The sequence below is a fragment of the Apostichopus japonicus genome, chromosome 3, assembly GCF_037975245.1.
Source record: "Apostichopus japonicus isolate 1M-3 chromosome 3, ASM3797524v1, whole genome shotgun sequence".
NCBI classification, from domain to species: domain Eukaryota; kingdom Metazoa; phylum Echinodermata; class Holothuroidea; order Aspidochirotida; family Stichopodidae; genus Apostichopus; species Apostichopus japonicus.
In genome coordinates, this window is record NC_092563.1 from 23040934 (window position 1) to 23056910 (window position 15977).

Here is a 15977-nt window from a genome sequence, read left to right on the forward strand (position 1 = left end):
AATAAGTATAAATATTATCATATACATACATCATATTTAACAAATCTATGGAAACAGCATACATATTTTCATATATATCTCTATATATATATATATGAATATCGGAAATATCACTTTGCATTCCCTCTAAAAATTTCTCAAAAGCAGTGGTTGGATTTACCTAATGCTTATCAACTCACCTGAACCCCATCTTAACCATTTTACCAATATCTTGCCTTGGAATCACAACACCAATGGAAAACATCACTCTCATTAATATTTTATAATTTTACACCAGCCTATTGAAAATATCTGTTACATGATTTCAAATGGCAATATGTTTACACAGCACACATAAGAGCTAAATGGAATGAATACTTCATACCATAGTGAAGAAAACTATATAAAGTATACATAGCACACATAAACTGTCAAAAATACTGCTTAAAAATTTTTAAACCTACTTCTACTTTCTCCATATCTTTTTAAGAAATTCTTGACTGATCAAGTCATCTATACTAACCAATTTGCGGTTGGTATCAGTAGATGGTGGCAATTTCTCTACATGTTATTGATGAAGCAATGTACACTAGTAAATAGTGAACATTCACACTATATTAAACATCACTGACTTGTTCATTAAATGCAGCACTTTAAGCTAATATCATAACACTATACCTGGGGATTGGGTTCTTAACTTTTCAAGTCAGTTTATATGCACATTATGTATTTACCTATCATTGGTCATTAATCAAGTCAGCAACAATATTACTTAATGCTTTCCATTTGGAATGTTTCCCTTAGTAGTTATTACATATGCTAGGAACACATGAGATTCATGATATAGAAGGGGAAAAATGCCGTTTTTTCTACTTAAGAATGGTAAAGCTCTGTTTGGTTTAATCTTTTTCACATTGTCGGAGAGCAAAGAATCTGTACTGTTGATATAGCACACCCAGCTTTGGCCCTAAACCACAATAAGCTCACATGGTCATGTTTTAGATATGGAAGGTCAAGGTTCGTAATCTACTTATCAGGCAATTAAATTTACACAAGTCACTTCTGAATAACAAATTGTTAAGAAATGAAATTGGAAGAAAACTATGAAAAAAAACATTTAACCCCCCACCCCTATCCCATCCTCTGGTCTCCTCCTTCCATGAAATAAAAAAGAAGAGCATGAAAACTGGAAACAAATATATTAAAATATCCTAAATACCCTGGATATCAATTGTAGATTATTGATGAAGAAAATATCAGCCTCTCTGTAATAAATAAATGAAAATAAATATTTGATTTGTGCCTCACTTTGTAAAAGTTAAATAGTTAAGTTGAATTACTTCTCTCTTTGTGTTCTACTGTACTTACATTATATGCAACTTTTGAGGTATTTACTAACTGGCTCTTCTGTTATGATATGGTCAAACATGGAGAAAAGCTTTACAAGCTCAATTTCAAAATGTTTCATTTTGGAAATTGAACCGGGAAGATTCACGACCAAACAAAGTAACAAACATCAAGTTTGTTGTTAACTGTGATATAGGCCTTGACATATTGAACACATGTAGTAAATTAAACATCTTAAAGTATTAAAATTTTGGCAGTTTCTGATATTAAACTATAATATTTGGGAATGGAAAAGTTGCAGCTATCCTTTAAATTTATTATATAAAAATTTGTGCAGTGTTATGGTCAGTTAATGTAACCTGTTCTTCATATCTTTGACCCTGACAATCAATATCAAAGTGGTGTGCTACGTTTGAAAGAAAATTATCACGTCATAGCCATTATGAAGGTGTTCTAGTTCTAACAAGAGTTAGTCTATTGTTTACCAACTGATAGACAATTAAAATTCAGATTTCCTTTGTTACAAGGTCTAAATAAAACTAAGGGATGAATCTTATATGTGCTTTGTATCAAATGAAAGCTAAATAACATGGTTTCCAAATAGTAGTGTACCATGATACAGTAAATGCCATAAAGAAAACAAAAAAGCCTGTCAGGCTAACTTTGTGCAAAATGTGAAAGATATAATCCCAAATGTGAATTGAATATCGAGCATTTCTCAACATTTATGTCAAGTAAAACTTTGAAAATTTGTCAGACCACATTCTGCAACGGAGCTGAAAATTAAGCCTAAAATTTTTTAAGGTTTCACAAAATGTCCAAGATTATCACACTTTCACATGTCATTTGCCACAGTGAATTTTTAAAGAATGTTTGTCTGTTTTGTGCAAAATATGAATATTGTCACACATATTTGTGTGAACAATGAAATAAAATTTATAACATTTTAAGTAAGGTTGTGCAGAGTTGACTTTGTGCAAAGTGTCAAAGTTATCATATCTTGACATGCGTATGTCACTATGAGTCTTACATAAAGTTCTATGTGTTGTGCAAGTGTTGTGCATTATATTAATAATGATATAATGATATAACATTTTTATTGCTATAATAACGATTTCAGTTGTCCAAAATCTGAACATCATCACATCATTTTTTTTTTATTCTTGCAAAAGGACAAACTGAACTTTCAATCAGATTTAGGTTGGAATACAAAAACTGCAATCTAGAAATCTTTTCAAAAACAAACATCAGCCATTTTATAATTTAAGCAGATGAAGAGACTTCCATTGAATATATGCCTCGAACTAGCCTAATTAGCATATAACACTCTAGGGCAGAAACTGCTGTTAATTGGTTAGATTTATTATCATCTCATTGCTGAGTACTTCATATGGGGTTCTTACACCAACTTAACCTGTGTCAATAAAACGTCACCTAAAGAAAGAGGGCACTGAACGTTTCCAATTTTAAGCGGAACACAATTCACAGCCTTAAAGAATGACATAATAACCTGTAATAATTTATTGCCTCATGTTGGTGTTGGTCAGTTGAAGGTCCTGATGTAACTAACAAATCTTACAATATAAACCAAACAGTTTGAACCACGATGAGTACTTCATTCAATGTTACTAAACATTCAGATCAGGTATTGAAACATTTCGACAAGTACCAAATACCACACATATATTCTGCCATAGATAACACTAAAACCCTTTTAGACCAGATTCTGGTTACGATCCGAGGTAGGAATCATATTAATGCTGTTCTTTAACTCCCCGTAAGACCAGTGGAGCTGTTTAACTTCCTGCAAGTGACGTTTCTTTAGTTCATCCATCTCTTTCAGTAAATGGTCGTTGGTGGTTACTAAAGACCTGAAAGTAATAAGAATTCATTTTGACTCTATTTAACTCATGCTGTGTCACTTACATTAAATAATTGTACAAAGCAAACCCCTCCCACTCTCCCTATAAAAAAACAAGGGGAAATGTTCAGGTGTAAATGCTCACAAGGTCATAGTTTGTTACTGTTCTAGAGATGCTTTAATTGTGGTATAAAACTGCATGCTTTTAGCTGTCCAATTCAGAGGCTACGGACAGAACAAAATGTTTCTGTGTATTACAACAAACAAGTACAGACACTCTGCCAGTATTTTCAGTTATATTGGAAAAGACAGTGAAAAAACTATATTGAGCTCCTTACTTGTGACTTTCTTGCAGCATGTTGGCTAGTTCTTGAAGTTGTTTAAAGTGTTTTATCTGAAATTTGAGCTTCTCATTTTCGAGTAGTAAGGAGTCAACTTCTCTCCTCAGACCTAAAGAGGGGACAAAGAAAGGAAAGAATTGTTAATATTCAGAGGTAAGGTAGATATAATATGGGGCTTTGATCTTAGTGATTCAACCAGTGTTGATGATGGAGAGGGAAAGATGGAGAAAAGGGGCCAAGGCAAAGGGGAGGGAGGGGGGAGGATGGAAGGGCAAGGGATAGGAAAGAGGGAGGGGGAGAGCAGTGAAGACAGGGGGTAAGGGATTGGTTAGAAGTTACCTAAGTAAAGTACCAACAAACCTAAAAAGCAATAAGCAGGATATGCTGATTACTCCTTGCTAATTTCCCAAAGAAAAATTAAAGCCAAAAGGTAAGAATAAAAAAAAAATCAATATTCCCTCCCCTGTCTGTAGTCTCCCCTCCTCCAACATGAGTGCAATACAGTGTTACCTTCATCTACTCCAGCTTTAAGTGGGTGAATCACACCATTTGGTTCCCTCGTCTTCAGTAATTGGTTTTGAAGAAGAGAATTCTTTTCCATAGAATCCTGAAGTTTACCCTGGAGAAGCCGCTGAAAGGCAAGTGGGAAACAACCATTAGCTTGAATAGTCAAACACTAAAAAAAATCATTTCAAATAACGCAGAAAACCATTAAACATTTCTGACTTAGTATTTGCATGTTATCAATTCTGACACAAAAAATGAGTTGTGGTGACAATAATTTATGAGGATGTTTGAATAAGTCTGATCAACTATAACCTTACATGTAGTAATTCTCAGTAAACATTTCAAATAATGCAGAAAACATTCAAGTTTCTGACTTAGTATTTGCAGTTATCAATTCTGACACAAAAAAGAGTTGTGGGTGACAATAATTTATGAGGATGTTTGAATAAGTCTGATCAACTATAATCTTACATTGAGTAGTAATCCTCAGTAAACTTGGTAAGAGTAGCAGGAAACCACAGATGAAACATACATGGCTGCATCACATTACATTACCTTCTTAAAGACGCCTTTTTTTTTACTAGAGTTTACAGTATATTAATGACAAAAGAAGGAACTTCCTTAACCGGGGGTTACAACTGGTACAAACATCCCCAAATGACAGACTGAAGGATAAAAAACTGTCCAGAGAAAACAGCCATATTATTTAGGAAATCAAGTTCAAAAGTGATTATAGCTTAAAATGGCTAAAGAGCCCCAATATTCTCTCTGTTACTCTTTTTTGCAACTCAAATCATATCTTTGAAACTTAATGGCTTGGCCACTCTCAACATTAACAATTAAACATTCTCCTACTCAGAGATTTGGGATCTTTCAACATTCTTTGTGCAAGGGTTAACCACATCTGTCAGATACCAAATAAAATGTACCCCTTGTCATGATATCATTGCTAGGTACCTGTTAGCTATGAAAGGCTATCAAAGAAGGCATCAGTTTCAACATGGGCTTTATTTCTTACTTTCTATTCTTCTAGGATTTCTTGTTTAAAGTTTTCTTCCTTGTCTCTTCCGGTTTTGCTTTCCAACCTTCCGGTCGCTACAAGCTTAATCAACAACCGTCATTTGAACTTATGGTGCATTTTGTACACTGAGCACCTGTATTGACTTTTGTGTACATGTGACAAAGTAACTTTGAATAAAATTGAATTTGAATCGAATAATGACGGAATAATGGGATGTCAAAACAGCTACAATTATAATTTACTTACAACTTCCTCTTGAGTTTCCCACAAACACTTTTCCAATTCTTTGTGAAATTGTTGACCGTCCCCTTTCCTTCTCTCTTCGACCTCTCCTCTCAGAATAAGATTCTCCTCCTCTAGCTTCTTCATCACTTCATCAAACTTACTGGCAGGACTCGGATGGGATGCTAAGTTTTCAAGGAATGCTGTCTTTATGATATGTCTTGCTTGTGCTGTAGAAAAAAAGGAGTTTGTGCTTCTTAAAGGACACTATGTGAAAATCTCCAAAGACAACTTTATAACATATTATGGTAATCTCTAAAGACCAACATCATATCATATAATGGTAATCTCCAAAGACCAACATTATAACATATAATGGTAATCTCTAAAGACAACATTATATCATATAATGGTAATCTCCAAAGACCACATTATAATATATGATGGTAATCTCTAAAGACAACATTATAACACATAATGGTAATCTCCAAAGACAAACATAATATCATATAATGGTAATCTCCAAAGACAAACATTATATCATATAATGGTAATCTCCAAAGACAAACATTATATCATATCATGGTAATCACCAAGGACCAACATTATAACATATAATGGTAATCTCCAAAGACAACATTATAACATATAATGGTAATCTCTAAAGATATCATTATATCATATAATGGTAATCACCAAAGACAACATTATAACATATAATGGTAATCTCCAAAGACAACATTATAACATATCATGGTAATCTCCAAAGACAACATTATATCATATAATGGTAATCTCCAAAGACAACATTATAACATATAATGGTAATCTCCAAAGACAAACATTATATCATATAATGGTAATCTCCAAAGACCACATTATAACATATAATGGTAATCTCCAAAGACAACATTATATCATATAATGGTAATCTCCAAAGACAACATTATATCATATAATGGTAATCTCCAAAGACAAACATTATATCATATAATGGTAATCTCCAAAGACCAACATTATAACATTTAATGGTAATCTCCAAAGACAACATTATAACATATAATGGTAATCTCCAAAGACAACATTATAACATATAATGGTAATCTCTAAAGACCAACATTATAACATATAATGGTAATCTCCAAAGACAACATTATCACATATAATGGTAATCTCCAAAGGCCAACATTATAACACATAATGGTAATCTCCAAAGGCCAACATTATAACACATAATGGTAATCTCTAAAGACAACATTATAACACATAATGGTAATATCCAAAGACAACATTATAACATATAATGGTAATCTCCAAAGACAACATTATCACATATCATGGTTATCTCCAAAGACAACATTATAACATATAATGGTAATCTCCAAAGACCAACATTATCACACATAATGGTAATCTCTAAAGACAACATTATAACATATAATGGTAATCTCCAAAGACCACATTATCACATATAATGGTAATCTCCAAAGGCCAACATTATAACACATAATGGTAATCACTAAAGACAACATTATAACACATAATGGTAATCTCCAAAGACCACATTATAACATATAATGGTAATCTCCAAAGACCACATTATAACATATAATGGTAATCTCCAAAGACAACATTATATCATATAATGGTAATCTCCAAAGACAACATTATAACATATAATGGTAATCTCCAAAGACCAACATTATAACATATAATGTAATCTCTAAAGACAACATTATAACATATAATGGTAATCTCCAAAGACCAACATTATAACATATAATGGTAATCGACAACATTATAACATATAATGGTCATCTCCTATTACAACATTATAACATATAATGGTAATCTCCAAAGACCAACATTATAACATATAATGGTAATCTCCAAAGACAACATTATAACACATAATGGTCATCTCCTATTACAACATTATAACATATAATGGTAATCTCCAAAGACAACATTATATCATATAATGGTAATCTCCAAAGACCAACATTATATCATATAATGGTAATCTCCAAAGACCACATTATAACATATAATGGTAATATCCAAAGACAACATTATAACATATAATGGTAATCTCCAAAGACAACATTATGACATATAATGATAATCTCCAAAGACAACATTATATCATATAATGGTAATCTCCAAAGACCAACAATATCACACATAATGGTAATCTCTAAAGACAACATTATATCATATAATGGTAATCTCCAAAGACAACATTATGACATATAATGGTAATATCCAAAGACAACATTATAACATATAATGGTAATCTCCAAAGACCAACATTATGACATATAATGGTAATCTCCAAAGACAACATTATATCATATAATTGTAATCTCTAAAGACAACATTATAACATATAACGGTATCTGGATCTCACAACAAATGAGGAGTAGTTCAACAAAAAATTCCTCTATTTGCTGTTTCACATCTGATTTCGATAAAAACTCACTTTGACAAAAATCATCATTGCAATACAGTACCACCCTAATATAACATGTGGCAAAAAGAATAACAAATGTTGCACTTATCAAACTACCATAACCAGAGACTATGACGACAGACCTGGCAAAGAATGAGGAAACTCTCAAAAAAAATTCTGCCTTTCTTCCAAAGTTTTACCACATTTGTATGTATCATAGATTGACCAATACCCTCAAAGAAGTAGAAATGAAACCTTACCTTGAAATTTACCATGATAATGTAGAGACCTGGATCCATTCCAGTATCTATCCACTAAATGAAGCAGAGACAGAAGCAGCTCATCACTGGCATCCTTGATGACTGGAGATGGTCTTGTATCCTTAGTTTCTTTTGGAGGCTAGGGGGAGGGAAAAATATATTTATTGTTTTTTCTTCAGCACTAAAAATTACCGCCCAGCACTGTCTTAAAAATCGTGAATCCCACCCAGCACTATTTTCATCTAAAATCCTGACATTCCTAACAATATATTCAACATAAATTGGGCCCTAGCCTATGCCAAAATCATACAGACTAATAATGCATCAGTTACGCATGCGAGAAACATTACTTACGGCTCTCAATCGATCCCTTGTAAAATCTCTTTGAAACAAACTAATAACTTTTACCAGGTACCTCATATATTTCACTAAATAAAATTTAAAAATTGTAAATTGTTAGCAAAACTAGTACTTGCGTATGTGCTTAAAAAGCTACACAAGTGCCAGCATTTGGCAATTGAGCACCTTCAAAAATAAAAAAAAATTCTCAAAAGGGGAGGGGACACCCCCTCCCCCTTAGACCCCTCCCCCAGGACGACAATCAGTATACCCAGCACCCAGGAAATCCTGGCACATCCCTGTATATATATATATAAATAAATAAAAATAAAATAAAACAATACTTTCAATTGAGCTCAGATACTGGTAACTTAGAACAGAAATTTTTTCAACTAACAAGAGAAACTGCTTCAAAGGGACATTGCAGTAGCTGTTTGCTAACTAAAGATGCTAGAAATTTTCTGTATGTTGTAGGTTCAAACCTCATGCTCATAGCATTGTGTACGGCAAATGTTGGTGGTACATTGTGAATTATATGGCAACAACAGAGTGAATGATGTCAACGTGGAAAATTCAGCTCAAAATGAAATTGTTTTTCTTTACAATATTTTACTCACTTATTCAGAGGAAAATAACATTTTTATAGCAGTTGCAGTTTGATGAAATTTCTAACATTAGAGAATCTTGAAAGCTAAGCAAACATTCCAACTGTATCAGGTTTCAAGGATAAAACAATAAGAAGATTAGCCATAATGAAAATCACAGACCATGTAATGTGATAGATTCCAGGGAAGACTCAAGGGTTTAGCCAGTGAGTGAGAATAAGTTACATTCAATCAAGCATATCTTGAGTTATGGACAAGATAATGAGATGGGCTTTTCAACAAACAAAAGTGGACATAGCTGTCTCTTCCATATAAATGTCATATTGTTAGCCACCAGAATATCCCTTTGCATGTCATCATCGTGATTAATTATTCATATTTACCTCAAAGAGTCTCTGAACATGTGGTGGTTCCTTGTATTCTTCCAACTGTGCTTCACTTGGAACCCTTTTAACCGATGTTTCATGATCTGGAAAGACATGGAAAACGAAGTCAACTACATCTTACAGTCCAAAGTACACCAAATATTACATAACCCATGTCAAATGTGCTAGTCCATGAGTAGTTCAATTGAGATCTGGTTACATTCTACAGTCTAAAATACACCAAATATTACATAACCCATAATAAAATGTGTTAGTCCATGAATAGTTCAAGTGAGGTTTGTTTATATCCAACAGTCTAAAGTACATCAAATATTACAAAACCCATGACAAAATATGCTAGTCCATGAGTAGTTCAAAAAAGTAAAGTTTTCATCTCCAAGTTATCCCATTTGTCTGTCCCATAAGAAATGGTCTTTACGATGGTCAAAAATGTTCATTGGAATTGCTTACTGCAGTTATTGTGCAAGCAGCAACACTTCCATATCTATAAGTATGTGTGTAATACACATACTTACACCTCTTCCTATCTCTACATAATTATAGACCATAACATATTCATAAATCACATTGCTAGATAAGCTACCTCAGCTATAGTCTGACCAAAAACATCCCTTCACAAAACATCACTTTCAATTTTTATTTATTAGTTATTTTTTATTTATTATATTATTTCACATTATTCCAGGAACTACATTGGACAGTCGGACACAAGAACTGTTGCAACAAAAGAAATTCTACAGGAATGTCATCCAATTCTTGCATACATGCCATAGGGTTACTGCGACAACCTTTTCAAAACTGACCAATCAGAGTTGACTTTCAGATGATTCATACCTGCTTTAGGATTTGGAGTAAAATGTCCTTTTGAGGTATAAGATGTGTAAGCATCATGTTCGTCAGAGTATCCTCCTCCGTTTGGTAACTCTGAGTCTCCGCCATCTTGGAAATGAACTTGGCCTTTTGTTTTTCGGTAGGTAGAATACTCATGGTGTGATGCATGATGGGAAGCCCCTGGCTGACCTAGAAGAGAAAATTTTGCACAAATGGGGTCAAAATACAACTTGGTTGCAAAGAGCTAGCTATTATTACTACAGTAAATGGGAAAACTTAGCATTGACTAGATTCTAAATCTAAACTTCCTTCAGCCTCAAAAGAGACTTCCAGGACTTGCAGGAGAAACTGATGGTCCACTCTCTTTAAACAAGCAAGATATAACTGTCAACAAAGTCTTAAATAATATGTCAAGCTTAAAAAACATTAAACTAATAATTGGTCTAGAATTTGTGAGTTCTCTTTGAAAGAAACTAGTATATATGTTGTTAACAAGATGGTGAGTCAGAAGAGAAACTGTCACTATTAAAAACCTCCCTAATCAGCCTAACTTAGCTAATCTGAATGCTTCATTATGACCTTAAAGGTACTAATCTATGATACTACACAGTTCTTAGATGGTTATGCTGAATCATCTGTTTATTCCATTAACCAAAAAGAGAGAATGAAGGAAGGGGAGATGGGGGGAGGAATGAGGAAATATGTAAGTCAAAACAGCTTAAACAGTGAACACACAGAATGCACAAACTATAAGTAGCAAAATAATATACTGAAATTATTAACAAAATCATAAATGAGCAATGCCATGTTTTACATAATCAGGTGGCCCCACAGCAACTAAATGTATCCTGTACAGTCGATTACATTACTGAGCCTATAGAGGTGGAAACCACAAACTTACCAGAATTGTTACTTTGGAATGATCCTGTGCTACTACACTCATCACCAATGGGAGTTTCACTGTCGGGGGTGTGATGGTTCCCCCCCTGTTCTTGTAGTAGATGAAGGTCGGTTGGTCTTTCTGTCTTGCCGTCCATTCGTCTGATGTCTAACGGGAACAGATTAAATCTTATCAATTAAATGTTGAATTTAATTCACAATTTTTTTTTTTGGGGGGGGGGGGGGAAGATGATATTTCATGTTTCCTTGAAAAACCAAATAAAAGGTTTGGGCAAATGATTAAGTGCCTGATTCAGTGGTGATAAAATAAATGAAGTAATTAAAAATTCTATTTTAGATTTGTAAAGTGAGAAGGGCTAACAGGAATTCTGCTAAATTGTCAAGACAAATACAAATGCTTAGTTTAGGCCTATACCAAAATCAATCCAAAGCATATTTAGAACTAGGCCAATCCTATTTTGTATACAAGTTTCTAGTCCGAGGAAGTTGTTAATTATCAAGAAGCTGCTTGAAATAACTGGTTGGATTCCATAAACATATTCCACTACCCCTCCTTCACATACCAATTCCAAGTCGCTGGTGCAATTGTCTGCAACATACTTCTTGTTGCCCACCCTCCCCCCCCCCCAAAAAAAATAATAATAATCATAATGAATATAGAAATGAGGGGGGAAGCCTGTTACTTACCATAAACAAAATTATGAAATAAAACTTGGAAAACTCTACTTCTTATGTGCAAAATATGCTAAGCTATAATATATTTGATTCAAATGTATGGTAAGTCGAGACGCTAGTCTGAAAGTTGATGTTGGATTAAACACACTTGAAAGAATTTCTCATCATTCAAAAGACATGCTCTGACATATATGAGAACCTAACATGCTCAATTACATTTCATCACAACAAATGTTACGCTAAAAATGATGACCAGCTGCTTGGTCATGATTATTCATACTGCTATTCATGATTATTCATGCTGCTATTCATGAATATTCATGCTGTTATCCATGTCATAGTTGGAGATTTCTTTATACGGTTACCTACCTTCTTTTGAATGAGGTTGAAAACTGCTGTCTTTGGCCTCTGAGCCTGATAGATGGTACGGTTTGTTGAGGTCACCACTGGTCTTGGCTAAAAGATCTATGAGGTCACTATCATCATCATCCAACGCTGTGCGAAAAGAACAAATGCAAAGAGGATTCGACGACAGAAATACCTTGAAGGTACCCCTCACAGAGCAAGCTTACTCACGCAAGAAATCAACACAGAGTTCTTCTGTATGGTCAACTGCGCTTGCCAAGACTTGAAGACTGTCACTTTGCTAATTAAATGTTGCATCCTTAAACAACATTATCCCCCAGAGAGACTAGACTGGACGAAATATTGCCTTCATTGAGTCGTTGTAAAGGATACAGTTAGTTATAAAAATCTGTCAGCAATGACAGATCCATGTAAAAGCATACTTAAGAAATATTATTAAAGTAGTTGATGATGTTCAAGCATGTATTCATTAGGGCACCTGGAAATATTGAATTATTTTTCTGTGAGTAAAGGAAATAAGATGATGTTCTTGATTTATAACTTGAAACCCAAAAATATAGTAATAATAAAGAAGGTAGAGGCAGTTTTCATCAATGTTTTTTAGGTTTAATGTGTATATATTGTATCCCCAGATGTGTGACATTTATAGTCAGGTTGAGTCCTCTGGTAACAAGCTTCAACTTTGCATATTTTTCATACATATGCATGTTATGCATATGAGTAAGGATTTGAAAATAAATATTACTGTGAAAATCACTTCTAGATGAATCACATCTAGAAATCACATCTAGAAATCATATGAATCACATATTGACAATCACATATAGATAAAGTATGCTATATCTACTTTTCATTAGTAGTAAAAGGCAAATGTTTTTCTTTCTGATATTCCCACTACCATATAAGCAACAGCATTGCTAGCATGTTACATATTTCACATGTACAGTATGTAAATGCAAGGCGGAGAGGAAGCCCTGCCAATAACCCCATAAGCAGACTTTACTACCAGTTTATTATGTACATTAAATTGTACTTTAGATGATAATGTGGCCATGTTAACCTTTAATTGCTTGACATGGTATTGTCAACTCACATGTAGGATGGCGGGCAAGTTTCTTCATCTGCTCTGATCTGGTTATGGAATCACTATGTGTGATGCCCTCTTTCTGGGTCACCTGATCGGTCACATGGGACATCAAATCGTAAGCCTATTGGAAGGAACCAAAGCCACTCATAGTGTCCATTATATAATATATCAGTATTGCCAGTTTATCTTCTGATATATATACAAGAAAATTTTATAAGAATTTTATGACAAATTGATACAAGTTTGACCCAACTACTGATATGACCATTTGGTTTTAAAAATAAAATTTAAAACAAATCAGTGAGGTAATTAATCATTCATTCATTGTTTTGCATATCAAAATACTAGAATTAATTATCAACTTGATATTTAAATGATGAAAAAAAAAAAAAAATCTTATTTATTTATTTTTTCTTATTTTTTTTTTTATCTCGGATGATGCATTAAAGAGAAACTTCCTCATGAACTAATCTGAATGAAGAGTACCCAAATGGTTCTACCTACATAGATTGAAAATAGATGATAAGTACAGACTTTCAAACTGTGCTACAGTAACAGGATGGAGATCTACTTTGTAGTAGTTGAGAGTGCAATCATTTATGAGTGGACAATAGTGAGGCCTGGCATTCTTACCTGATCGGTGTCAAAATGCAAAATGGCCGCCTTCCTTTCACTGTCTCTGACAGATCGATCATCTGAAAAGAAGCATTTGAAATTTGAAACTTTTTTTGAAAATTATGAACATTTTTATACAGACAATAAATAATAACCAGGAGTCAGACTCAACTAAGTTTATGGTATGAAAGGACGGAGCATTTTCAACTTGAAAAAAAATGGCCAAAAACACATGATTTAAGACATTTGAGATCAAATTGACTTAACTAGTCTAAACAGCTTTTGTAAATATCAACTTCACTGAATACAAGGAAAGAAATTACCGCTGACAGTTAATTGCAATTGATCAGACTGCAAAGTTGAAAACAAACTGCCATCTTTTAAAATATAAGTTTAATATATTATCGATTTCAACATTTTGGAATTTCTATAAGAACCATTTTTGTGTGTACATACGTACTGTACCGTGTCAGTCCCTTACCAAGCTTCCTGAGATTTGGAAGAAGATGGATCAGAAAGAGCCTATAATCAACTTCATTTTTGGTCACAGGGTTGAGACGTAGGTCCAGGTCATGTAGATTGGCATTGTGCCTCAGTTGATAAAGGTCCTTTAAATTCTTGATGTCATTGTAGTAACTGAAATCATGTTTAGGAAAGTGATTCATATTATTGGACAATAGAACTGAGGGAAGGTTTGGTGTTTGGGCATTTATCCAAAGGGGAAGGGCACTAAACTTATAGTAACGAAATAAATAATCAAATAGGTAAATATATGAACAGATGGACAGGAAGGGGTATGAAATGTTTGAAACAGAATTTATCATTTTAACAGAGATGTACAAACAAAAATTGACATACTGTTAAGTCCATTCACTAAAGACTACATGATAACAATGGGTAGTTTCACAAGAAATCAGATTTCAATACAACTCTTGTGGCCCATATTTACACATATTATATACTGTAGCACACTCTCATATCACTGTGATATTGTGAACTGCATTAGAGTGGTAGTGTGTCTATCTTATTCAGCATATGAGCACAAAAGCCACACCTCCACATGGCAACAGATTTAATAAAACAAGGAAAAACACGGTACAAACATAAAGGATACAGATTGAGTTTTTCCAGCACTTTCAGGTGGGAAATTCCTGATAGATTTGTTACTGCATTTCTTGAGAGATCTAAGCTCTTCAGTCTCAGAAATCCATGTAGCGATGTTCCAAGGTGGGTTATCTTCTGATGATATGTACCTGGTAGAGAAAGGGATTTCACATCCTCTGAAAAAGAAAACCATCATTATATAGTTAACAAAATATCCTAGGCGTATGACATATTGCATTTATTTATCTGCGAAACAAGTTCTGAAAGATGAATTGGGTGTTGATCATAAAAATGATGGCACATACCTTATCATGATATTATGTAGCACAATAAATGTCAACTTCTGTGAAAACTTTTACCAGAAATATTTTGCAAAGAAACTAAGAATTATGCAAATGCTGTTGGGAAAATCGCAGACCGGTGTGAGGAGTTTATCTCAAAGAATTTAACATTTAATTTAAATAGTCCAAGAGTCTTAGTTTTTGGCTATTGCTGTTTAGTAGCAGTATGATATAAGTGCTTTACTGGCAAGATTTAGGCTATTGTATTGGCAAGACTAGTAAGGTTAGACTAACATTAAACTTCAGTTATAAAATACTTAGTTAAGCCTAACTTAGTGATAACGAAAGTTAATTGGTAGGCTATCATCTTGTTATAAGCTTACCAAGGTTTTCAACCTCTAATCCCACTCGCTCCCGTATCCATAGCTCGGTAATTTCGAGTGCAGGGAGCGTCATCTGGTTACCTAGTGCATGGAAAAAAATTGTATTCAACACAACCGCCGGGTTCTTTCAAGTGAGCTACAGTTAGGCTAGGTTTGTTGTACACAGTCTCGTCTAAAAGGCGAGATATGAACCGACTGCAGCATTGCCGTTAGGTATACCGTATGTAGTATTGAAAAAGTACAACTACTATGAGATACATGATATTGTAGACATGTCGTTCGTTACAACGAGCGCCTTTAGTTCGTCTTTGTTGCCAGATTTCATTACACACCAATGGCCAACTTGTATTTCATTTCAGCCGAATAACAATGAATGACATATACATTTAGCATATTGACATGCGATGTACTGGTC

General features: G+C 33.8%; 1 protein-coding gene across 1 annotated transcript; it reads right to left on the reverse strand.

Moving 5' to 3' along the window:
• Positions 1 to 430: 430 nt before the first annotated feature.
• LOC139965514 (centrosomal protein of 72 kDa-like) lies at positions 431 to 15836 on the reverse strand. The gene is made up of 14 exons (XM_071967950.1): positions 15563 to 15836; positions 14909 to 15074; positions 14276 to 14430; positions 13813 to 13874; positions 13186 to 13300; positions 12096 to 12221; positions 11053 to 11199; positions 10155 to 10340; positions 9318 to 9403; positions 7991 to 8129; positions 5303 to 5508; positions 4039 to 4159; positions 3526 to 3637; positions 431 to 3197 (listed from the first exon to the last, which is right to left on the reverse strand). Exons 1-14 carry the CDS (start codon positions 15633 to 15635, stop codon positions 3041 to 3043), a joined length of 1851 nt encoding a protein of 616 aa, XP_071824051.1. The 5' UTR covers positions 15636 to 15836; the 3' UTR covers positions 431 to 3040.
• Positions 15837 to 15977: the final 141 nt, after the last annotated feature.

Bases quoted from the DNA above. Each gene is read 5' to 3' on its own strand.
- LOC139965514 (XM_071967950.1), bottom strand. From the start codon at position 15,635: ATGACGCTCCCTGCACTCGAAATTACCGAGCTATGGATACGGGAGCGA. The intron at 12,222-13,185 runs GTGAGTTGACAA...CTTTTCGCACAG, and splicing joins ACTTGCCCGCCATCCTACAT to CGTTGGATGATGATGATAGT. The intron at 9,404-10,154 runs GTATGAATCATC...ATGTCTTTCCAG, and splicing joins TACTCCAAATCCTAAAGCAG to ATCATGAAACATCGGTTAAA.